The sequence below is a fragment of the Neolamprologus multifasciatus genome, chromosome 12 (assembly GCF_963576455.1).
Source record: "Neolamprologus multifasciatus chromosome 12, fNeoMul1.2, whole genome shotgun sequence".
In the NCBI taxonomy this organism is placed as follows: Eukaryota; Metazoa; Chordata; class Actinopteri; order Cichliformes; family Cichlidae; genus Neolamprologus; species Neolamprologus multifasciatus.
In genome coordinates, this window is record NC_140450.1 from 29,918,335 (window position 1) to 29,945,299 (window position 26,965).

Consider the following 26,965-nt stretch of genomic DNA (forward strand, 5'->3'; position numbering starts at 1 on the left):
TAATATCCCACCATTGGAAAGATTCTGCTGAGTCTGCAAAGGTGAATTGAGGCACACATGACAGCCCTCTGGTTTCTGAACTCCACCATGTCCCCACTCTACAATCTCAGCCTTGTTTTTAATAATTAAATTCTGTGTTCTTTTTTACAAGCCTCCCCATAGATAGAAGCCTGACTCCCACTGCAAAGTAACAGATGAGAGCTCTGGTGTGTTGTAACAAACCTCTTAAGCTTTTAACATTCTGCCCTTACACTTTCCAGCTCTGCTCATCGAAGTTCAAGGATGAAAGGGCTGTCCTCTTCAGGATCCACTGAAATCTTCCCTTAAGTCTTGCATGATGTTCAAGCTAAAGTCAATTAAATCAAACCTGGTGAATGTATGTTAAAGCACCAGAGGCAACATGTTAACCTATAAAAAGAGGATCTGTCAGCTACAATCCTTAAATTTGTGAAGAAAATATCAAAAAACAACTGATAATTCTGAAACAGTAAATGTATTTGATGAAATAGTTTTTAATTGTACATAATAGTGTTTTATAAGAAAAGATTGGGTAAGAGCGTATAGATATACCTATATGTAATATAGATTTAAACATATGTATGATATAGATTGACTATTTACAAAAGATTATTGTAGGCTGAGTTTTGTTGTTGACTTCTGTTAGAATTGTTTTCTTTTATACTTTTATTTTGGTCTAGTCCCGTATCCGTGTTGGATGTTTCTTTCTTTAGTTACTTCCTGTTGTATTTGGATATTTGTGTTCTTCTTGTGCTGTCTTTCATTTCCTTGATTATGTTCAGGTGTGTTTTGCTCCCCTGGTGTGTCCCTGATGGACTCATGTATAGGGGTGGGTTTTTATAATCGATTTATCGATTAAAATCGATTCTGGCTTGGATAACGTAAAATCGATTCATTAAAATCCTGAATCGATTTTTTAATATAAATTTATTTTGTCCGAAATGCCAGAATCTCTGGTGAAATCTCATAAAATTTCAACAACCACCAAACAGCTAAGACAGTAAATGAGAGCAGGAAAACGGATTCTGCACAAAGACTTAAACACACAGCGCAACCGCGGATCAGAATCAGTTAGATGTCGCCTTTCTCACGGTCGGGGCTGAAAGCCGACAGCTCGCTGATTCTGATCTGTCGGCGGGTCTGCGCTTTGTGTTCACGCCCTGTTTTGCTTCGATCACGATGCACAGATCTCTCTCTCTCTCTCTCTCTCTCTCTCTGCATTATTCGCTTGCTTGTTACGCACAAGTCTACCGTTGTTTACAGCGCTGTCAGCCGTTTTTTTTTTTTCGTTTTATATACTTCCGAAAAGAAAACCTAATTTCTGCCGTTCAATACTGAACAAATTTAAACTTTTTAAAATTATGCAAAATGCAAAACGCTTAGCCGTGTCTCTAATAAAACCGCTGTAACTTCAGAGGTAATGTTCATGTGTTGATTAATGGTTTTCTTTCGTTTTTGATGTACTGCAGAATATTTTTATAAAATCCCAGGCCAGGAAAATCGCCTTCATGTTTTTATGTGTTTTATCTTCAGCTACTTTGACACAAAGGCATCTGCTGTGATGCTCACACCTTTGATAAAGTCTTGCGTGTGTCAGCTTCCTTTTTATAGATACAAAAATATGTAAATGTACTGATCTGAATTATAATATTTATGACTGTCAAAATTTCCCAGATTCAAATCAAAGTGAATCGAATCGAATCGAATTAAATCGAATCGTGGATCGAATCGATTCGGGGCCTTGTGAATCGGAATTGAATCGATTCTAGAAATCAGTGATGATACCCAGCCCTATCCAATAGTAATGGCAATCCCTGATGGCTGTGGCCAGCAGAATAGTGTGCTTCATTAACATACTACAAAAACTGCAGGAAAGGGAAAAGGAACACCAACATTACTAATATAGAATCCATAAATAAACTGTCTGTGACTAGTAATAGATACTATAGAATTGGGAGATATTATAGATAATATATTTAAAGCCAAGAAGTCAGTGACAAGCAAAAAAAACCAAAAACATATGAAGTTCATTCTAGGGTCTGTAATCAAATTAGGCTAGGCTGCTAATATGTATTTACATGCAAATGTGCCAATAATGTCCTTCTCTTGATTATTTTCATGTTGGCTTGAAATAAAATACCTCTGTCTGTTGTTGAAGGGTGCAACTTACTGCAAGGTTACTGCAACTTCTGCATGTTTTTTTTTTTCATGGAGCTTTTTTCCAGGTGCTTTATCATCTCAACCTTAGAATGCTAATATTTCTTGGAAAAAAGATGGCAGCTGAATGGTAGTCAACCACCAATTTTGATCGACCAATTTGAATTCAGTGAAACTGATCAGCACTAGACTGGAGCTCTGAGGTGTTTGTTTTTCAGTAATAAATTTATTTTAGCTAAAACAACAAAAATTAGAGTTTAGCTTGAGCAGAAACCAAATGGTAAATGGACTGGTTCTTATATAGCGCTTTTCTACTCATCTGAGCACTCAAAGCGCTTTACACAACTTGTGCATTCACCCATTCACACAAGCACATCTTTCTAAGTGCTTTCTAGATAATTCATACTCTGATGGATGCATCGGAGAGCAATTTGGGGTTAGTATCTTGCCCAAGGATATTTGGCATGCAGACTAGGGGAAGCCAGGAATCGAACCACCAACCTTCCGATCAGTAAATGACCTGCTCTACCACCTGAGCTACAGCCACCCAAGAAACCAAATAAACTACACTCAGACAGACAATGGCCTCATTGTTAACCCTGACCACCTTTAGAAAAAGGTGTCCCAAGAGCATACTCGATCATGGTGTTCATAAGAATGAAATGTGGGCCCTAGTGTGGCTTATGAGTTTGACTGTCCCTTGTGGTACACACTTTTCAAGGACAAGGATGTCCAGGTGACATTCAAGAATGTCACCTGGACATCAAGGTCAGCACAACTTTCTTTTGTGAGATATTTTTCAACCAAGATTACCACCTGCTCTGGCCCCAGATGTCAGCCTAATGTGTACCTTAATCAAGCCATGTAATAACAACATGTGCCAGAACTTAATAGTGCAAAAGTAACATGAGAAAACTCTTTTCAGACAGTGAATGGATGGACTCTTATATAGCACCTTTCTACTCTCCCAGATTACTCAAAGTGCTCTATACAACATGCCACATTCACACACTTCCTCTAAACTGAGTGCTTCCTAACTACATTCATACACATTCACATTCTTGATATGTAGACCGGAGGAGCCAGGGATCGAACCACTCACCTTCCGATCAGTAGGTGACCTGCGCTACCGCCGGAGCTACAGCCACCTAGTGAGAGTAATCCCTCACTAGGTTTTGGATAAAGTGTACACTCACAAACCTGTCAAACCTGCATTTGAAACATTGGCTACCATAGCAGTATAGTATGGCAACATGGCATTTGGATCTTCTAACTAAAATACGAAAATAGCAACATAAATAGTGCCATCATTGCCAGAGCTGGCCCACATCTGGTTGACGTACACCCTGCCATGACACCAGTCAGTCAGAAGTGCCAGCTTGATGCCAGGTCCGGGCCAGACCTGTTTTCTATGAGCCTGGGCCACATAAACCAAACCACAATCGGGCCAGATGTGGCATGCCATTATATAAACAGTGGCCATCTATGCCAGGTTGCCTGGATGACATACCACTTACCATTCCAGAAGTCAGCCAGAGTGCCGGCTTGACACCAGATCGGGGCCAGACCTGTCCGCTATGTGGGTGGTTATTCAGTATCCAAATGTTGGCAGGGTTCTACTGCAATCCCACATTTGGGAATTAACTGGCCAACACTGAGAATGTCACTCAATCTATTTTTAAATATATATATATATATTAGGGGTGCAACGATACACAAAATTCACGGTTCGGTTCGGTTCGATACTTTGGTGTCACGGTTCGATATTTTTTCGATACAAAAAAAATGTTCATGCCTTTTTATTAATTTGTCATTTATTAAATTTTCACGGCACATTCTGCACCACATCTCTGTGCGTTCATCATTTGTTTGAAGCCAGCTCACCTCCTGCAACCACTTTTCCAAGAATACGCGCTTCTTTTGTGGTTCGGACTCCTGACATTTCTTTGAAGGTGGAGGAACACCAAAGTAATTGCTTAAAGGAGCTTCTTCGACATCTTTAAGAGTTCTAAACAAATGTCTGTTCTCCTTCTGAAAATCTTATGTACGCAAACACGCGTTGCAACTTCTTATCTTGTGCGCGTTTTTTATTTTGACAGCGAATGCACACCTGCGGACCACTTATGTGCAGCCCTGGTTATTTAGCTTGTCATATTGCAGCCACAGAAATTCTTTTGTCCATGAAACCATAGAGCTGCACTTTCTTTTTGCCTTATAGTCTGATTTGTCATAACTTTTCCGTTTTGCGGTAAGCTTTTCTTTGGCTGTCACTTCTTCACCCTGACCTGTCTTATTTGGCTCAGCAGAACTAAAATATATATCCTGCTGCTTTTACACACGCACACACATAACGCTCAGCGATTCTCTGCGCGATCAATCTCTCACATGTTTAAGCTGCGGGAGATTTCACTTGTCATGTTTGCATAGTAAGCTAACGATTGATGAGACAATGTCAGAGGAATTGGTGCGCAAATTATCATCACTCACCAATCAGTGCTGTCGCTCTCTATACACAGTTCGAGCGATTGCAAAGTGAAAGCAAAAAACAAGCGCAAATTCAAATGTGATTTCAATATGTCACATATTGACAGTGGCTCACCGATGCCAATGACATAATTACCCAGCTACATTTCCGAAAGAATGCAAAAGCATTGACATATATTTTTCCTTCCTACGATAGGCCGACGGGCAGGGCAGGGCAGCCCGACTGGAAAAATCGCTAGCCCCAGGACGTCGGACTAGCGATTTTGCGAGCCCTGTATCTGATTGAGGAATCACTCATCTTTGGAAAAGAGAGTTTATTACAGAGAAATGGCTCTTTCCAAAATAAAAGCTATACTATATGCTTCTTCTGGGCTATATTCTCAGCAGAGGAGTAAATGTGCAGTCATATTCGTTGTGTTCCCACTAGCGCTGTCAGCGTTAATCTGAAATGAGGTTAACGCCACAACACGGCAAATCTCCGTTAATGAGCTACTGCGGATCACCCCGTGCGTGGGGCTGGACGGCCAACACGTTAACGAGCTAACTGCGCTAACACACTAGTTCCCACCCATGTAATTGAGCATTGCTGGCACATCCAACATACTGTTTTACTTTAGTCCATGACGCGCTTACCTTCAGGGTCATACTTCACATGAAAACCAAAATAGTTCCAAACGCCAGATCTGAATGAGGGTGAGGGAGGTTCAATTTGCCATGTTGCAAGGAGAGCTTAACTTCCTTCTCGCTAGCTTGCCCTGCACTCAGTGAATCTGTGTTCAACTACTCCGCCTAGGCTGCACTGTCGAGCGCAGATCCACTGAGCGCTCAACACAGACAGCACCGTCAGAAGGAAAGTTGATAAAATAAATTTAAAATGTTGTATTGTTCGATACATACAGTGGGGCAAAAAAGTATTTAGTCAGCCACCGATTGTGCAAGTCTTTACCAGGTTTGCACACACAGTAGCTGGTATTTTGGCCCATTCCTCCATGCAGATCTTCTCAAGAGCAGTGATGTTTTGGGGCTGTCGCCGAGCAACACGGACTTTCAACTCCCGCCACAGATTTTCTATGGGGTTGAGGTCTGGAGACTGGCTAGGCCACTCCAGGACTTTCAAATGCTTCTTACGGAGCCACTCCTTTGTTGCCCGGGCGGTGTGTTTTGGATCATTGTCATGTTGGAAGACCCAGCCTCGTTTCACTTCTTCAAAGTTCTCACTGATGGAAGGAGGTTTTGGCTCAAAATCTCACGATACTTGGCCCCATTCATTCTGTCTTTAACACGGATCAGTCATCCTGTCCCCTTGGCAGAAAAACAGCCCCATAGCATGATGTTTCCACCCCCATGCTTCACGGTAGGTATGGTGTTCTTGGGATGCAACTCAGTATTCTTCTTCCTCCAAACACGACGAGTTGAGTTTATACCAAAAAGTTCTACTTTGGTTTCATCTGACCACATGACATTCTCCCAATCCTCTGCTGTATCATCCATGTGCTCTCTGGCAAACTTCAGACGGGCCTGGACATGCACCGGCTTCAGCAGCGGAACACGTCTGGCACTGCGGGATTTGATTCCCTGCCGTTGTAGTGTGTTACTGATGGTGACCTTTGTTACTCTGGTCCCAGCTCTCTGCAGGTCATTCACCAGGTCCCCCCGTGTGGTTCTGGGATCTTTGCTCACCGTTCTCATGATCATTTTGACCCCACGGGATGAGATCTTGCGTGGAGCCCCAGATCGAGGGAGATTATCAGTGGTCTTGTATGTCTTCCATTTTCTGCTGATTGCTCCCACAGTTGATTTTTTCACACCAAGCTGCTTGCCTATTGTAGATTCACTCTTCCCAGTCTGGTGCAGGTCTACAATTCTTTTCCTGGTGTCCTTCGAAAGCTCTTTGGTCTTGGCCATGGCGGAGTTTGGAGTCTGACTGGTTGAGGCTGTGGACAGGTGTCTTTTATACAGATGATGAGGTCAAACAGGTGCCATTCATACAGGTAACGAGTGGGGGACAGAAAAGCTTCTTACAGAAGACGTTACAGGTCTGTGAGAGCCAGGGATTTTCCTTGTTTGAGGTGACCAAATACTTATTTTCCACCCTGATTTACGAATAAATTCTTTACAAATCCTACCATGTGAATTCATGGATTTTTTTTTCACATTCTGTCTCTCACAGTTGAAGTGTACCTCTGGTGCAAATTACTGACCTCTGTCATCATTTTAAGTGGGGGAACTTGCACAGTCGGTGGCTGACTAAATACTTTTTTGCCCCACTGTATATCTACAGGGAGTCTGACAATGCTGCTGGCATGCTGCTAGTGTGTTTATTTCACCACTAATTCTCTATAGTATTGTTTTCCACCAAACCCTTCACTGATAGATTTTGAATTTCATTTCTGAAGCCATGGCATAAAATCACCTGTGCAGAGAAACTTTTCCATTACTAAAATCAGAGATGAATCACACATATCAGACATTTTTAGTTATTTTTTTCAAATACCCCTGTCCATATCAAATTATTGACAGTCTGTCTCCAAGACAGCTTAATGGTAAACACAACATTGTTTACTGCAAAGAGATTTTAGCAAGGGAAGTAACTGCAAGAGAAACTTAGTAACATCTAAAACGAACAACTGCTTGGAAATGCTCAAACAGATGATGTTAAACACAGACTAGCTAACTTTGAATCGGGTATGGCTTTTGTTTGTATGGGCCTTTTCACAAAACTACTGTTTACACCTCGAATTGTTTCTCTGAGTCTTCATAAAGGAAGTGCAAAGTTATCATTGTTCATTCGATATCAATTAATAATTCTAAATTGGATATGATTCCATGACATACCTCATACCTATGGGGTTAATAGACAGCCCTGTATACGTACCTTGTAATCAAACACACTTTGAGTGGTCTGTAAGACTAGAAGAGAGATATCAAAATGGCATTCCAATAACATTAATCACAACTGCAGCTTGGCTTTTACACTAACACAAATTTTATTTTTCCAGTCTAGTCTTTGCTGTTGCAGGTTATTTTGTATTCTTCACTGTATGCATGCTATTCGAATGTATAATTTCTTTTTCTGACATTATATTGAATATCTTTCACAAATGCAGTTTTGCACTGGGCACCATGATAGTGCAGAGAGGATGGTTTAAATGTTGTCAAACAGTTTCTCCACTAGTCTTTGTCTCAGTGTCTTTTTAGTATTCTACTGGCAAAGATGCTAACAGAAGACATCTGCCCACCCTCCTGCCCCAGAAGGCCTAAAAAACAAAATGCGCCTCTGCCACATCTTCCATTCTTATATATATAATATATATGGATTATGAAAAATCCCATATGACAACCTTAGAAAACATCCTCTATCCGTCCCAACAACACCTGCATTGTCTCACCTGAATGGCAGGTGTGTTATTTGAAACACTGTCTCTTCTCTGTAATCAGATCCTGGAGAAATGCTTCATGTAGCGTTAATTTCCCCTGATGGCACAGGTCATTTGAGAGCTTCTACCTTGCTGTTTTGTTTAAAGGTTTGTTAGATAATTGACAAGTATATCAAGATGCTGTCATATCACTATTAAAAGGGTATATCAGTGTTTCCATAAATGCTGGTGGTTAATACCACGGGAGAGAATGTGGAGGCTGAGAAGAGAGGTGTGCCATACTTAATATTTCAAGGCTTTTTCATACTGATCTCTGACATTACAAAATGTCAGTCCTGCACTCGCATTTTAAATGCATGATGACAGGTATTGACTGGAACCAAGAAGCAAACTTTTATTAAATATTATAGGATATATATATCAAGTTTTCCTTCAAGAAGTACAATGAAAAATGAATTCTATATTGTTAAAACCTAAAGTGGTAAAAAAAAAAAAAAAAAAAAAAAAAAAGCAGTAAAAATATAACAGTTTGCTAAACCCGTCTTCTGAAAAGACATTTTACAATCGTGACCTAGCAACTGTTTCTAGGAAATGCACACTCTGGATTTCTTAACACATTAAAGTGGTGTACACTGGGCCTCAGCCCGCACAGTACTCAACATACTTTAATATTTTAAGGTGTATGGAGGCTCTTCTTTTCCATTAGCATTTCTAAAATCTTCTACAATTTGAAAATCCAAAGAAAAGGGGAAAACTGTTTGACTGTTCTAAAACTTCAAAATCCACAATCAGTATCATTTTTGTTGATTTACAGATACAGATAAAGATAAGAGAATCCAAGTAAAGGTAGTGGCACAGAACCAAGTCCTTAATGCTTCCGTAGTACTGATTGAGCAACTGCTTTACTGTTTACAACTGAGCATCTTCATCCACCTTATTATTATTATTGTATTGTAATATAAAGCACTTTGAGGCAACTGTTGTTGTAATTTGGTGCTATATAAATAAAACTGAATCAAACTGAATTGAAAAGTTTACCAGAATAACAAACCTTTAATTAGAGTCTAGCATTCAAGGTTAAGTTATAAATGGTAAATGGACTGATTCTTATATAGCCCTTTTATACTCTCCCGGAGTACTCAAAGCGCTCTATACAACATGCCACATTCACCCAATCACACCCATTCTCACAAGCCCTGACTCTAAACTTTTCTAACAACATTCACACTCCGATGGATGCATCAGAGAACAACTTGAAGTTAGTATCTTGCCTAAGGACCACCAACCCTCCAATCAGTAGGTAACCTGCTCTACCTCCTGAGCGACAGCCACCACATATGGGGGTATTGTGATGTCTATAACAACATCAACATGACAGTTTAGACTAAAAGCTCATTGCTTACACATGTAATAGGGTTAAGGACCCTGCACCTGTCAGACAGGTCCATATCTTTGATTTCAAAGGCTCATTTCTACAATAGACGTCCATCCTAACACAGCCACACACAGTGCTGTTTGCATATGAAACACTTTACCTCTGTTGTATCTCCACCTAGAATCAAAGCAGGGACCTTTTGCTTGCTAGGCAGACACATAAAGCACTACACCATGGTGAATCTGCACTTGCCAGCCAAAACAATAAAACCCCATTCCTAATATTGCTGCTCTGATTTGTCAAGGCATAAACACCAGCCTTTCACGTGTTTTGTGTTGTGCTATTTTTAGAATGGATAGAACTGGTATAATTCCATTGGAATTGCAGTAGAGATTTCAGTTATTGCTTTTATTTTTGCTGTATCATGGTGTCCTCTCACGAACAAAAAATGGCTACTTGCATTAAATGAGAAGGCTTCCTTTGTCTTCATTTGTTTTAAACAAAAAAGAAAAGAAGAAAAAATACTCATCTGGGTAATTTCAGTTATAAGAAAGTGTCAGTGTAAGAAATACAGTCTCTCTTTTGAAGTCATCAGGTTGTCCACTGAGCGGTTTTGTAAAATGTCAACTGAGATAATGTTAGTTATATAACGAGATATGACATTAAAGATTAACACTGTGCTGTTTGCATATGAAACACTTTATCCCTATTCAATATAAATGATTGGTCGTGTTGCCTTGAGTTTAATTAACACATGATTGCACCCTAACAGTAAGGAATATCACATGTTCATCACTCCTACTCTCGTCTGGATTATTTTCTGGTCATCAGCTCACTGCTGAGTAACATTTCAGACACTGAGATTCATCCTATAGCTGTCAGCGATCATGCTCCTGTATCTTTAACACTAATACAGAAGAATAATACTACACCAAGTAAAAACTGGAGATTTAATACATCACTGCTCAAAGACAAAGAGTTTATCAAATACTTTAAAAAAGAATGGACTCTATATTTAGACTTTAATGACATTCCTGGAACATCAGCATCTGTCCTCTGGGAAGCAGGGAAAGCCATGATGAGAGGTAAAATAATTTCTTTCTCATCACATAAGAAGAAAGAAGAAAACAAAAATATTCAGGAACTAGAAAAAAACATGAAATTCTTAGAAAAAGCCTATTGGTCACACCAAGATCAAGAAATATTAAACAAAATACGCAAGACAAAACTAGAATTAAATAAAATTATTATTAAAAAAACCTTTTTTTTTGTTTCCTCAGCTGCCTCCTTATTCTCGCTCTACCACACCCACCCACACATGCAGGGCTTGGGGTGCAGGTATGTCACCAGGGTGCAGGGGAGGCACTCCCCCTTTGTCCCCTTCTGGCTGCCTGTGCCTCAATTTTATTCTGCAACCTAGACACCCACATTACTCACACTCTCACATAACACATACATATAGGGCCTTGGGGGTGGGCACGTTTTACAGCATCCAGAGGATGGTCGGTGTATTCCAACCCACCTCTGGCGCTGGTGTCCTACCCTCAATTTTAAATACATATAGACACTAAGGGTTTTCGGGAGGAGCCGTGCTGCTCTCTGAGAGGAAGCAGGAACCATGCTCTCCTGTGTTTTAAATGCACTTTAGAACAGCACACAGCAACACTACATATGAGCGGGCGTAGGGAGGTTTGGGGTCTTCACTCACCCCGGTTCTGTTAGCTGTCAGGGCTGGGGGGCTGGGAGGAGGTGCTGGCCGTCAGATTGGGGTCTGGGATGCGGGGCCTCCCTGCTACTGCAGATAAGGAGGTGGTCCGCTTGCAACAGAGAGAAGGGTTACATCTCCTGGGTCTAGGTGCGGCTTGCCCCTCTGGGGGCGGGGGTACCTGGACCTGGGATATAGAGTATGTTTGAGGAGTGTGGCTGTCTGTGCCGTGTCTATTTGTGTCTGTCTACACGTTGGGTAAGTGCCGAGTATTTGGTTGTGTATATGGGGGTGGGAATGCACGTTTGTGTCCGCGTGCGCCTGTTCGTCTGTGTCTATATGTCAGGTTGGGTCTTAGACTCAACCTCTCTGGGTACATCTCAGGCCCTCCAAAGTACGGAGGCCTATCTCCCCTCACCACACTCCCTGCCGGTGGCTGATGCCCTCAGACGTTGGTGTGTTGGTGATCCTTGTCGACTGGGGCTGGGCGCTCATGTATGTACCGGCTCACTCCTGGTGGCCGATTGGCGGGGCCTGGCGCCTGTGGCCCGGCTGGGCCCCTTCCAGGGGGTGGGGTGCCCTCTGGCCTCTGGGCCTGAAGCTCGGTCATCTCTGGCACAGCTGGCTGCCGGCAGAGCCCGCGGGCACGCCACTGCAACCCCCTCTGGCCTCTGCTCCGTAGCTGCTGGGTGACCTCTCGTTTGGGGCTCTACTCAGCTCTTCCCAGGAAGGTGGCATGGTTCCCCCCCTTTTGGTGGTCCTCCTCGGGTCCTCGTACTCTGGGGCCTCTGGATATCTGGGGCCTGGATCTCCTCCATACCTGCTTCATGCCCTGGAGGACAGGGCTATGGCTCCCCACACTTCCTAGCAGATTGTTACATGGAGAAACCTTTGGAATACAAGCATGCTGATCCACACAGGTGTACACACAGGTGTTTACAGACGCGGACTGCACCTTTCTTGGCTGCTGCCTCAAAGCACATTGTGCGCTGTCTATCTTGTGTGCTGCACAATATCGTTTAATATTTAAGTATCTACTGTTATCTACTGCTAGCTAGTTTATTGTGATGGTGCTGTGTTTATTATGTTGCTCTTTTTTTGTTTGCTTTCTCTTCTGTTTTTTTTCTCCATACAGGTGATCCAGGTGTTTTGTTTGTTTTTCCTTCTTTCTTCCTCCCTTTCTCACCGTCTCTTCTCCCCTCTGGTTTTCTTTCTCTCCCTCTCTTTCTTTCATTCTTTCTCCCTGTCCTATCCCCCAGTCATGTCTGTCCCGTTTGTAGCAACCGAAAATAAAATAAATACATAATTATAATAAAGGTCAATCAAATGGACCAATATGGCGAGGCCATGATGATCCACTTGGTAAAATAAATCCGCTTGGCATCTTTCTTGGCCTTAAGACAACAATTCTGATGGCTAAAGATCCAAACGGGACACATGATTGCACCAGTGATCTTCATTATTCAGAGCCATTGTCAGTGTGCCATATCGATCAACCAGAGTCATCTTTCCTTGCTGAGACAGCTACAAAAATACAGACCTTTCCTCAGCATTTTGATTTGTTTTCAAGAGTTTTTAAATATCACTGAAGCACGGTTTGATAAATCCTAACCTTTAAGTGCAAAGAGGAAAAAGCATTAAGTTATTAGCTGAATTTTATAGATCATTCGCTGTTTTAAAGCTTCATTCAGCTGCTGCATTCTCTGAGTTTTAAGACCCTCGGTTATCTATTACCACCTAGAAGACTTCATATGTATTTTTTCTTCAAACAATGTATATTGAACTTTTACTGAAGTAGTCTATATGCATGCTAATGCTCTAAATATTTATTACAGTACAGTATCTTTGTGTTTCAGTTTTACAGAACTGTGCAAAGTCTTGAGCCACGCTTCATTTCTCTGTATTTTGTTTTCACGTCCCAGAACTTCTAGTACTTTACAGTTTTCCAACCTTTTTAAAGTTCCTTAAATGTTTTAAGTTGGACATTGGTTGCTTTTTCACTTATATCGAGTCCAGTTCTTGTACCTGACCATTTTCAAAGGTTTTTTTTAACAATCACGTAATCATATGAATTATTCAAACCCAAAAAAGGTACTAAACTTACAGGAGGAACCAGTGTTGTATTTAGCTTAGCAAAGAACCATTTTCAAATTGTAAGTTTAGGCACCTTATTACCAGCCTGTCATAGAAACACATAATTTATTCCCATTTCTTTGATTCAATCTATAAAAAATGCCTAAGACAGGGGCGTATTTTCCAGGGGGCTTAGGGGGGCTATGACCCCCCCCCCCCCCCCAATGATCACACCCAACCAATATAACTTCTCTCAATAAAATTATGAATTATCTTGTATAAATAGGCTGTGGATTTTCTTTACTCATTTCAGTTATTACCAGCAAAATAGTTGCATGTGTAATCCAATTCCACCCCCCCCCCACCCCCAAAAAAAGAAAAAATCAGCACAATGTTACCCCGATGGCCTAAGATAACACAGTTTACCAGACATAAAATTGTACTATTTCACTTTATTCCTTAAGTGCTACTAGGTGAAGATTTGGCATATCTCAACATTGGTGTGCAGTGTGTCTTTAAAAAAAATTGAGGTAGTTGGAAAAGTAAAAAACAAACTGGTAGGCTTAAAACTATTTCGATGGACAGTATCTGAAAGTTATGTCCTTGAGAAATCCAGCAAACACCTGGCACAGGACCTGATCCGTCTTGCCCTTCAGTTGATCCACCAACTGCTCACTGAAGTCTCATAAGAAATAGTCCCAGTGAAAAGTTGGCTGCTAAGAAACCATTCTTTTGGGGGGGGGGGGGGGGGGGGGGGGGGGGAGTACACTACTACATAAAACTACAGAAATTACGAGACACGTTGCCTAAAAGACTTGAGGCTGCATTGAAGAATACAGGTGGTCATGTCAAATACTGACTTTCAAGCTTTTTAGAATTGTGCAAACGATAGTGTACAATGGTGAGCATAGATAAATGGTAAACGGCCTGTATTTGTATAGGGCTTTACTAGTCCCTAAGGACCCCAAAGCGCTTTACACATCCAGTCACCCACCCATTCACACACTGTAAAAAATCAAACTTGCAATTGTTGAGCTTACAGTTATTTCTTTCACAATTCAACAATAAAAGTTGAGTTGCCCCATAAACTCAAATACATTAAGGGTTTGAACTAATCCTTTAACGTTTTGGAGCAAAAGTTGGTCTCAGATGAAATTTATTGCTGGCAAAATGAATGAATTCAAGTTTTACATAAGTTGAAGCTGTTGGCGCCTTTCTGTGCCTGAGCACGCATGCGCATCTCATATTTTTGGATACTACGGGGTCTACTTTGCGCTTTTGCAAGGACTGAAAGCCACCTGGCCGTCTGCCTTAATGAGAACGTGAGGCTTTTTATACCAGGAGCTGGATAGATCGGTCATCTCAACTTTCTAAAGGCAAGTAATGTTTCTTTTATTATATCAGACAGTATATGTTTGAACAGTCTCAATTTGTCTTTTAGAAATATCACAACTGACGTTCTTTGTATTTTTCTGAAACTTAGCATAGCATTACTTTCTAGGCTAAGAAGCCTTGTGGGTTACGGGTATGTGTTTACTATATCATTTAAGATTCCATGTCACAAACTACGTGCCATGTCACAAAACAATGAAAATCCAACAAACATCGCTACTAAAGAGGCGCGCTCATATCTGACAAGCCTCCGCGACACCCCCTATGTGTATTTCATGAAGTGCAGTCTGTGGCCGCCATACCCCCCAACGAAACAAAATAGGCTGTCTCGCTCATGAGCAACGGCGGCAACCCCCCCCCCCCCCCCCCCCCCCCCCCTGTTGCTAGTTAAAAATAACTTTGCATTAGAACTATGCATCCAGTAATGAAGCTGGAACAAAACTGATGAACAAGTGATTAGGACCGGCGACATATCGAGTTTCTAAATATATTGATATATTTTTATACGAGATATGAGATGTAACAATATCGTTTATATCGATATAGTCTATGTTACAATATAATTATACTTGTGGAGCCGCAAGTTTGCCTCTCTTTCGTCCACTTTTGTCTCTACTCAACGTTACTCCGCCTCGGCTCTCTCCTTCACTGACACAACTCCCCCTCCCCCATCGCTTCACCTGCAGGCAACAAGATGGACACGGCAGCTATCAAAGAGGAGCTGGTCGGTAAAAAGAAAACATTTGAAGGTTACTATTTTAGTGCTGTCAGCGTAAAGTTAATGCCATAACTGCATTAACGGGGCAAATCTCCGTTAACTAGTTGCTGCGGATTACCGCGTGCGTGGAGCTGGGCAGCTCTAACGAGCTAACCGGGCTAACGCCTTGACGCACGGCCTAAAATCATTTCGATTTTCTCAAAAATCGACAGTGCGCCTTATGTATGAATTCTGGTTGTGCTTACTGACCGCGAACCAATTTTATGTGGTACACAGCTTAAAAAAATCAGTCAAAAATGTTTTGGTACAACTTTGCTAAGCTATAAAGCTGCACTGCTTGATTGATTGTTGGATTATTACGGCTACTGAGGAGCCTGGCAGAGTGATACTACTCTGCTTCAACGTAATATTACCGTATTATGTGTATAAGGACCATAAATGCCACCTGTAAGAGACACGGTGACAAAGAGGATTTCAAACTTCAGGCTGTCAGTCACGCAGTAGAACTTGGAAACAGAGCAGCTGCGAAATCTGTCTTTGTTATTATGCTCAGCATCTTTTAGTTTACATTTTGACTGCACAATTGTGAGCTTTTTGTTATGCACAAAACATTGTTTTGGTTTATTTATGGAGCATCATTAATAAATGCACTGATAATTTAAACAGATGCTTCAGGAGTTTTATCCAAATATTTGTCATTCTAAGTTGTAAAACCAATCACACAAAAGTATCCTTGGCATACATAATACATCCCAGTACACTGTTGGTGCATTCCATGTAGTCAAAGAGCTTGCAAAGAAAAGCGTCTGGACTTCTTTAAGTTACTTGAAGACGTTTCACCTCTCATCCGAGAAGCTTCTTCAGTTCTAAGGTCCAGGACTAAGAAGTCCAGACGCTTTTCTTTGCAAGCTCCTTTGACTACGATGACCTGGATGACTGAGAACCTTCACAGACATATTCCATGTAGAATACAATTTGTTAATAATAAATTAAACATTTAATTAATTAAACATTTGACGTAATGTATATCTTGTAAATTATTTGTTTTACACTATTTTACAAGGCAGAATCAGCTCACTTTAGTGAAAACAATTAGGACAGGAGAAAAAAATTCTTAAGTAATGTCAGGAAGCTGGTACTTTATTTTAAAACTAACTGCTATTTTTATTTATTTAGAGAATTAAAAGCCAACTCCAGACCACTCCTTGTCCTGATTTGTGAGGGACTGACGAAGAGTTGGTAAGGAGAGGAATCAGAACAGGAGTGCCTCCCCCTGCCCCCAAACACATAATCAGGTAATGTAACTTTGGTAATTTGAGATTAATTCAGGTTTCTTTTGAATTGTTGACACTGTCCTCTCCTCTCTTCTCATTATAGTTTTTGTATGCAGTGCCAGTTCTGCTCTTTTGTCTGTTCAAGCCAAGAAGTACTCTTAAGACATCACCAGCTACAACATAGAAGAGGATTTCATTTGCCCTGTGTTTACAGTGACTGCGTCTGTTCGTTTAGGACACGAGGGGCATTGAAGTCTCACCTCAGCAGATCACACAACAGGGCTAAGAAAAGGCAGGAGATCTCAACATTTTTTTTGTGATTTTTGTGAATTTAAAGAACTGTTCACAGCATACATTTATTTCACATATTTTAAGGCACTTAAAAAACCATCAGACTGTATCCTGTCCTTTCCAAAAATGTGACTATGTTACCAACAATTTATCAACCCTTACGTCACACACAAGCAGAAAGCACAAAAACTCAAAAGATACAGAGACATTATCAAGTGGTTCAGGTGTAGCAGCAAGTGATAAAGAGGACAATGAGTTTGTAGATTACCAATGTCTTGAACATAAAATAGCTAGACTTTTTCTATGCATGCAAATATTGTTACATGTTTCTAAAAGTGCTTTGCAGGGAATTATTGAGGAAATTAGTGACATTTTAAAATTTTCATTTCAAAGAATCAAAGAGGTGCTTGCTGAACAGAACATTGAGGCAGATGATAATGTAATTAAAAATATAAATGATGCACTTTTCAAAACCAACCCATTAATTATCTCAACAGAACCAAAAGGTGCATTATCTACTGATTACAAGAGAACTATTTATTTCAAGAATAATTTTCATGTAATTGAGCCTAAAGAGTACACCTACAAAGCGAGAACTAGAAATACATTTGTTTATGTCTCAGTAAACCAGGTCTTGGAGAACTTATTGAAAGAGAAAAGTTTCTTTGAAAAGTTAGCATTTGATAAAGAAATTAGTGAAGGTTACAGATCATTTAGAGATGGGCAGTATTTCAAAAACAACAAGCTTTTAGGATTGCAAGATACTTGCATTAGTTTAGCTTTGTATTTTGACGACTTTGAAATATGCAACCCTTTAGGAACATCTCGAAAAATTCATAAAATAACTGCAATAAATAACTGACTCTGGGAAAGTGTCATTTGTTGCTACAAAGCTCTCCTCTTGGTTTATGGAACATTACAGATCATATCAGCTTGACAGCAGCTACAAAGATCTGGAAATACTTGACCCAGAAGATTTGAATGATTACCACCCTTTAGCTGAATACTGCGTAGCTGGACAACTGATGGTGACACCTGTTACGTGCCTCCTGCATTGAAAGTGATGGTATGTATTATTCTTAAATAGTTTTCAGTTGATTACTTTGAATTCGTTAATTATTTAGACTTGCGCCCTTTTTTTTTGGTTTGTCTTCACAGGCACTGTTACTGCAAGTCCACGTCAGTCCAAAACTTATCAGAAAAATCCAACTGTCCACTGTTCCAGAATCTGTGAAGCAGCTTCAAGATGAACTACAAGCAAAGCTTGGACTTGAAGGTGACTTTGCAATACAATATGAAGACCCAGATTTTGGGAACGCACTTTGCAACCTGATGGATATTAATGAGCTACCTGCTGGACGGGCAGTGTTGCACCTCATTTGGGAGGAAAATGCATCAGCCTCGCCACCACAGACTCCATCTGATCATAGCGCTATCTCATCTATTGATACAGCCAGTGTGAGTTCAGCATCTTCTTTCAGCCCATCCTCATCCACCCAGACCTACATGCGTAGCACTTCACAGTGGCCAAATCCATTTCCTATCCCAACCTTTTCCTATGATGTAGCGTTAAAACTTCGCAAGGGCAATGAGGTATATGAGAAAGCAGGGGCAAATTTAAGTGTAACAAGAGACATCAAGATGGAAATTCTAGACAAGCTGGCACAAGAAATGTTTGCAATCAAAGCCTACCCTGACAAGAATGAAATAACATCTGTTGCACAGGAGCTAGTTTCCAAACATCCCTGCCTCAAAGAGCCTGGCAGTGGCACAGGATATGATGGTTGGGCAACAAGCATTAAGTTCAAGCTTGGCAACTACCGTTCCAAGCTAAGTCAAGCTGGATGTAGTGAAGTTGCAGTCAATCGAAAAAGAAAAGGGGAAGAAGATGACAGTGGCTCAAATAGATTTTCCTTAAAGAAACCAAAGCGAGGTGAAGTCAACTTTATCCCTGATGTCCCAGAAAACTACAATGATGAGTCTCTTGAAAATGAAAGATGCATTTTGGAAGATGAAATGAAGAAGAGGGATAAGAACATGGCACTCATCACCCAAAAGATGGACATCACATTCTCTCTCAGGAGGAAAGAAGTTGTGGAGATGCAGCCCTTGGTCAAGGAAATGCAGCTCAGATGGCCAGCTCTCTTCTTGAAAGAACAGGTAAGATAATCTCTTAAATATTTAAAGGAAAACTTCCGTTTTTTTTGTTTGTTTTTTTTCAGTGTGGTCTTATTTCTAGAATGGAAAACGTTGATTTATTCACCCAGACAAATTTCAAGGCATTTGGAGTTGTTAGAAAGAAATTTTAATCCCAATGTTACGAGTTAGTCGTTTTGCAGGAGAGAGCTGAGCCACGGTTATGGGGAAAGGATTCACTGAGACAACTAAGAAATGCCTGAATTAAGCCAAAAACCACTCTGGAGGGTTTTTAATTTAAGGAAACCACTTTAAAATGTGTTTAAAAGCTCCAAAAAGTTGATTTTTACATGATATAGGACCTTTAAAATTTCTTCTGAACAACTCCAAATGCCTTGAAACTTGTCTGGGTGAGTAAATGAACGTGAGCTCCATTTCTTGTGCCCTTGAGAAGCATCTGTTTGTATCACTCCAATATCTTGTAGAAAAGGTTGAAGGCTACCGTTGAGCTAACAATGCTAATGGTAAAATATAAAAAAATAGTTGGCTCTAAAAATATGAAGCTAATTTTGGTATTACCAACAACTCTATTGAAGTGAAATCTATTTACTTGTCAACTTACTGTGTATAATAACGGATTGCTTTTATTTTCCTCTTCTCTGGGCACCCAAAGCGCTTTACAATTCCACTACTCACTCACTCTCACATTAACACATCGGTGCAGGGAAACCACAGTTGTAGCCACAGCTGCCCTGGGGCAGACTGACAGAAGCGACGCTGCCATATCGCGCCATTGGCCCCTCTGGCCAACACCAGTAAGCGGTAGGGTAAAGGGTCTTGCCCAAGGACACAACGACCAGGACAGAGAGAGCTGGGGGATAGAACCAGCATCCTTCCGGTTACAGATGAGCTTCCCAACCCCCTGAACCACGGTCACTGCAATGAGTTGTCTTCACTGGGCATCTAAAATCTTTTGGTGGTGACCCTTAGCAGGCAACAGCCATGAAACTCACAGAACAGGATTGAGAAAGTCACTTGCATGTTATGAAAGTATCCAAATTTGACCACAGGATGTTATTCTTACTTCATTCTTACATAACTATAAAATTAATAAAATTTTTGCATTGAATTTAAAATACTATTTATTTATTTTCTGCAATGCATCCTGTAACAATTGAAACCATTATTTTGTCTTATCAACATTTGATTAGGTATTCTATAGACTTACTGTAAAATCTGCCGATCAGATTTTTCTTCTTTTTTTTTTTTTTAAATGCGTCAGTTATAATTTGTACCACCACTAAATCCAATCAAGGCCTGACCAATAGATCAACCGAGACTAACTAAATGTTTTGAAATTAAGCTGTTTAACCAAATTTGAAAACAATGTGATTTTTATATAATGTACCTTTTAAAAGTTTTCTTCTATATTTTTTTTTTTTGTTGCTTTGTAGATTTGTGCGGAATTCTCACGCATTACCACCAAGGATCTTATGGTTACCTTCATGACTGCCCTCGACACTTACTCACTTCGGCTGATTAAGCTGTATCGAATTAGAAAAGCTGCTTTCCGCAATGACATGGATTCCCTGTTGCAGAAGTTTGATGAACAGGTAATATATAAAATGTATTTGTGTCTGGTTTATGAGGAACCTAAAGTTCCCACTGTAACAAAAGATACTTTATTAAATATTTACTAAATTGATGTAAAAAAAATTTCAAAAAGTGTGTCCTGAATGGGATTATAAGCTAACAAGCAGCGCTGTGTGTTTGGCAGATGGCAGGTCATGACAGACAGTTCAATTCTCATCCCACTCATGGCACTTTGTTATAAATGTTGTAATAAGTGTGCTACATTTGTTGCACATCAAAATTACTTAAAAAACCCCCCCAAAAAACCATGAGCAATTATCTGGAATATCTTATTTCTTAAGGCTGTATTTTTAGCAACAACACTTACTGTGTTTTAAAAACAAAATGGTAGGTTTATAAATGAGACTGAGTCTTATTTGATTTCCTTGTTTTAGGTCTCAAACATAGTCCAGCATCGACGAACCATCGGTTTGGAAGGGTTACCGATATTTGTTCGCGACGACGAGACCAAACTCTTCTTAACATGTCTGGTGAGCATGCAAATCTACTCAATCTTCAGTTTTGGTTTTCAGAGACTTGTATGTACTGTTTTTTTTTTTTTTATTTTGCATAGGATACAGATCCAGTTGAGAGGGCAACCCGAGGTGTTACGGTGGGCATCCTCACTGTTCTGGAGGACTACGTGGGACCCAACTTGCAGTCCACAGTGGTCAACACTGCCATTGTTTTGGAAGAGGACATTATTCTTGATGATCTGCCAGACCTTCCCACTGCCTTTGCCTACCTGTTTGGCCTACTTTATGGGCTCAACATGGAGTTTCCCAAAGAACTCAAGTACACATTTGAAGCTGTGCAACACATTTTTATGGAGTTGACATCTACCTGTTCCCAGAGGGTTAGAAGCTTCAAAAGCAAGCTCTTAACCAAAGTCTAACCTATTTGACAACATGTTAAACTCAAATGCAACTTGTGTCAAACAGAATGCAGCAATTTGTTTTGATTTACAGTTTTTGGGTTTTGTGGTAAGTTGCTCTGAAAAAGGTTAATTTCTGGCTTTAAGAAAACGGTAAGGTGCAGAAAGTTCTGAATCAATCTCTTCTGTTCTAACTTTACTTAATGTAGCTTGCATGACTGACTGCAGATTTCATGTATAACAAGTTTTTAAAAAATGTTGAAAGTGTTTATTCTAACTTGAACTGTTTTAAACATTTTTTTATAATCTGGTTTTAGGTACATTTGTACTAGTTTTATAACAAATGTGGCGCAATACTGAAATTTGTGTTGATACCATTACTATTAAAAGACAAGTGGTGGAAAAATTTGTTTGAAAGTTGTTTGCTGTATGGAAACCAGATAGAAGTTGTTCACATCCTGCCATCTGATGTTTTGAATCTGTTTGTTAGTGACTATATCAAGATAGGTTTGATATTCTGCCTGACAATACCACACCTTTAAGTTGAATGAGTAACATTTGTTACAAAAATTTGACTTTTTTGTGTTTTTGGAAGGACTTTATTTGTGGCTGAATGTTGTCAGTATGTTAAAAATGGCTGATCTCAAAAGTCAACATTGTCAGTGGTGCAGTTGTGTTTGAACACAAAGTTATTTGAAAGTCAACTCTGTAAACATTCATTGGTACAACAGGGAGCACCTCATGGAAACTATAAAAGATACTTTTTCTAAACTTTAGGAAATCGATTGGCAAAACAAACAAAAAAATGTTGTGTAAACTTTAGGAAATACGTTGCCAAAACTAAAACTAATACCTTGTGTAAACTTTACAAAATACGTTGTCAAAACTAAAACTAATACCTTGTGTAAACTTTAGGAAATACGTTGCCAAAACAATAAAATATGAGTTAAGAAAAAGAACAATTATTAATTTTGTAAACACAAAAACATTAGTTGAAGCAACTTTGCTCCTAAACTTGAAATTATAAGTTATCCATCAGAACCTAAAAACATAAATGCAGTGGGTTGCCTTGAGTTTTTAAGTTTTCGCAACGTTTTTTTTTTTACAGTGCACACACATTCACATTTAGCTAGATTGAGGGTTAAGGAAGCCTGAGCTAAATGGTGGAATACTTGGCGCAGAATGTACAAATGGTCCGACCATGTTTTAGTGTATATTACTAGATCATCTATGTAAGCACTACAGTTGGGAAGGCCATAGAGGACCTTATTCACTAATCTCTGGAAGGTCGCGGGTGCATTACACATCCCAAATGCCATGACAGTGTACTGCAAAAAGGTGTCAGGCGTTACAAAAGCTGAAATGGTAGAAGCACGCTTGGTTAAGCGCCAATAGCCTTTGAGAACGTCTAATTTAGTCACATATTGGGCCGTTCCAATACTGTCCACGCAATCCTCAATTCTAGGGAGTGGGTAAGAGTCAGGGACAGTAACGGCGTTTACTTTGCGGAAGTCAGTGATAAAACGAGGTGAACCATCTGGCTTCGCTTCTAGCAAGCATGGTGAGCTCCAGGGGCTCTGACTGGGCTCTGCCAAACCATGTTGTAGCAGGTACTCAGATTCTTGCTTGATCAACAAATGTTTGGTGGGATTTACGCGATAAGGGTGTTGTTTGATGGTGTTGCTCTTTGTTTGCTAAACCAGCTGAACTTAGTTTCACTAGAGTTTTGTGATGCTGGCTTGCCTTAGTTAACCCCTAGCTTTTATTTTGTGTGCTGCCAGCTTGCCTTAGTTAACCTTTAGCTTTTACTCTTGACTGTTTTTTCTTTATGTAATAATTGTTTGCCCAGTGGTCTGTTGAACAGCCCTGTCGGTTTTCTGTTCAAAGCTTGAAATTAAAACCTTTTTCTTTACTCAGTTTTGTGTTGGGGGCTTGTGTATGTTACTCCTTCCCTGACGCCTAGCAGAGGGGGTCGTAACAATGACAAATAAAACTGAAAACTGAAAAACTGAAAACCCACACAGTGGCTACACTGAACCATTTGACAAGCATGTGCTTCAGCACTGACACTACACAGAAGAAGGAAAGATTAAAGGAAAGAATACTGTCATGCAAAAATCACTGCACAAAAAACATTTCGGGATTTGTACAAATCATGAATCGAGGATAAATTGACAAAAGATGATCCAGGTAACATATTGTAACATATTGTAGCTACCCGATGGGGCGGTAACTACAGACAAGTTTGTGTCAAAGAGCTCCAAGAGTCATGGACTGTTTATTTTCAATTTCATGTGTTTTTGTTAGCAGTGATGTCGTTATCATGCAGGCGTCTTGGATCTGTTGGCTTTTCGATTGTTTTGTGGGTGTTGTGGGTTTTTTTAACGCTAAGTGTTGAGCTTAGCTCATCCACTGAGGAGAGACTCTGCTCAGTGTTCAGGCTTGGTGTGAGCTCATGCTCAGTAAAGCAGGTTTCCTGCAATTGCACAATCTGTGAAGCACAGGATCACAACTAGCGAAATGAAGCGTCTGCTTTACAATCTTCGTGCAAGAATTAATCTTTAAAACAAGCTAGTCTGTAATTTCCCTTGCAAGGAAATAAAGAATGGCAGACCGTGAGGCAGCTGCTTATTCTTATGAGCGTCATTGCGCCCGGCCAAAAAGCTGCTCTGTAGATATTAGGCAAATTTTTCCCATGGTGCTGTAGACAAATAACAGAACAAAAGGTTGGACTGCCAACAAGCAAGGCACTGTTTTCTGTGTGAAACACTAACTCATAGGACTTTTGTAGCTTAGCTGACATCCACATAAAATAATAAAAAGGATGACAGCCTTATTTATTGTTGTCACGTGTTTCAGGTCCACTTCATGGCTCTGCTTTTATTCCCATTAATCAGACCCCAGGTAATCGTAAAAAGAGAGGAATGCACTCTTATTTCTGAAATCAACTCAAGGAATATTGCTCAATATAAATAGGATGAATTAAAAATGCTTTTCAGCTGTAACACATTTGTGTCAGTGCTAATGATATAACCTTCACCATACAGATAGCTACTGTAGAAGCTATGTGGTATTAACCAGTGTTCATCATGGTCCACTGCCACTAAGCTGTGTTCAAGGCAGGATTCATTTGTTTGTTGATAATAAACACGAACAAAAACTTTCACATGAGGACAAAACAATGATGAAGAAAAATGAGATGAAAATATTCTGAGAGCTCAGAGCCAATTAAAACTCATTAGGTCATGTAGAAAGATGGATGAGTTTGGAAGTGAACCCTTTGTGCAATAAGGTAGAGTGCACATTTGGTTTACCCCCAGGAAGCATTACAGATTTTTTTTGTTTTGTTTTTTTGGAAACATACAAACTGACTCCCATGCTCTTTGAAATACGCTTTGTAAACAGTGTCGAGCACCTCTCACTGGTAAAATATCTGCAAATGAATCTTTCTCTGAAGAATATATATTAAATTTATATTTAGTCTGCTAACCTCGTGGTGATATTTAGTCAATTAAAACTAGACTAAAATTACAAATATTTAGAGGCCTAAATTGTAAATAAAAGCAAAAGAAAACTGAAATGAAATCACTAAAACTAAATGCCATTTCTGCCAAAAGCACTATTAAATTTAACGATTAGATTAAATAAATAAATAAAAATTGGACGGTAACCTCCTTTAGTTGTTGTTTGGTAACTGACAAGTAGTTGCACCAACCAAACTGGTCACCCAGAGGTTGAACATGCAACATCCTTAACCTCTGGCATTATTGTCAGTTGTGCAAGTTGGAAGCACCTGTCTCCAAACAAATCCATTCTGTCTCAGACTGCCTCCAATCACTCTTAGACAGACTGGCAAATGTTTGCACATAACTATTGTCTAATTAACAAACACAGACAGATGCCACATGTTGCAATTAATCTGAGTCAGTATGTCCCAATGAGCAAAATCATCTCTTTGACATAGGAGATTTGACTCAGCTGGTTGCATCCTGGTTTATTTCTATATAAAAGTCAGCTTTTTGAATGCCTATGCCATTTAGCAGTAAATTGCTGTTCTGCACCAAATATGTCAGTATTTGTGGAAGAATTTCAGTTATAAACACTTTACTGAGTCACCAAAAGTGCTCTGGTCAAAGTTCACTGAATGTGAAACACTAACCAGTATAAATAAAACATTAATAAACTTTTTCAGTACAAATTATCAACGCGGTATGTGTTTCGTACATGATCATTCATTATACTGAATACTTTATGTACATAAAGCTTTGCAAATTTCACGGTCCTTGTAAAAGTGAGTGTTAACTAGAGAACTAGAGAACCTGATGTGTTTTCCAGGGGTAACATTACGGCTGCTGATGAACTAGGAGCCAGAAACATGAGGTCACATTCAAATAAACTTCCCATGTCATACGTCTCTGTCACAAATGCACAATGGGACAACAGAACCTGTGTTTATTTCACTTCTTTGCAATAATCACTTGTGCCTTCATATTTTTCTGGCGGTGAATGTGTCATTTATTTTTATTTTATTTTTCTGAGTAAAAGCCCTACAAAATGCAAAGTGCACAGGGGGCTACTAGTCTGTTTAGACATGAAGTACATGCAACTGCTTTCCTGGTTAATGATCCTCCAGTGGTCTGTGCAAGGATCCAACTGCTGATCTATCTGTGCTGCTGTAGGAAAACTTAAAGAAATGTTGCTCTATGCTAAATGGTTAATGTATACTGTACACTGATTAATGTGATTTTGACCACATCATTGTTGTTGGTGCCTGTGTTCTCATTATTTCAGATATTTCTACTGAGATTTCCCTGCTCAGCCATATTTATCTTTTTCAGAGTGGTGTGAAAAAGATAAAATATCTAGTGAGCACAAGTTCTCTGGGTGAAATTGGCCTGTTGATCCCAGAGGTCAGAAGAGAATAGGGAAACTGCTCGAGCTAATAAAAGGCAAAATTAACTCAAATATCCACTCATAACACCCAAGGTATGCAGAAGAGCATCTCTGAAACGCACAACATGTTAGACCTTAGATAATAGATGGGCAGAATGTGCCACTCTGTTAGCTAAGAACAGGAAACTGAGGCTACAGTTCACACAGGTTCCCAGAAGTGGGAAAATGTTGCCTCTGCAGAGTCAGAGTTAGGTGTAAAGAACATGAAAGCATGAATCCATCCACACTGTATGACTGATTTAAGCTGCTGGTGGTGGCGTAATAGTGTGAGTGATATTTTCTTGGCACACTTTGGGCCCCTTAGTACCGACTGAGCATCATTTAAAGCCTACAGGAGTATTGTTGCCGACCAGTGCATCCTTTATGGCCACAGTGTACCCATCTTCTGAAGTTTTCGGTTTACATAACAATGAGTTCATTGTGCTTCACGGTGTCTCCAGAGTCATCAGATCTCAATCCAGTGGCACACCTTTGGTGGAAAAGGAGATTCACATTGTCATGTGCAG

At 39.9% G+C, this 26,965-nt stretch overlaps 1 protein-coding gene across 4 annotated transcripts; it reads left to right on the plus strand.

The window, feature by feature from the left end:
- The first annotated feature begins 14,287 nt into the window (after positions 1-14,287).
- LOC146507240 (uncharacterized) lies at positions 14,288-22,360 on the plus strand. 4 transcript variants are annotated; one of them, XM_085180988.1, is made up of 8 exons: positions 14,289-14,565; positions 16,476-16,594; positions 16,677-16,865; positions 17,787-17,930; positions 18,023-19,024; positions 20,455-20,613; positions 21,028-21,123; positions 21,207-22,360. In XM_085180988.1, the coding sequence occupies exons 4-8, from the start codon at positions 17,928-17,930 to the stop codon at positions 21,525-21,527; spliced, it is 1,581 nt and encodes a 526-aa protein (XP_085037114.1). In that variant the 5' UTR covers positions 14,289-14,565; positions 16,476-16,594; positions 16,677-16,865; positions 17,787-17,927; the 3' UTR covers positions 21,528-22,360. The 4 variants fall into 4 exon arrangements, with proteins under 4 accessions (XP_085037116.1, XP_085037114.1, XP_085037115.1 ...); XM_085180989.1 differs by lacking the exon at positions 14,289-14,565 and adding an exon at positions 14,955-15,305; XM_085180990.1 differs by having other exon boundaries at positions 14,288-14,565; positions 16,476-16,865.
- Positions 22,361-26,965: the final 4,605 nt, after the last annotated feature.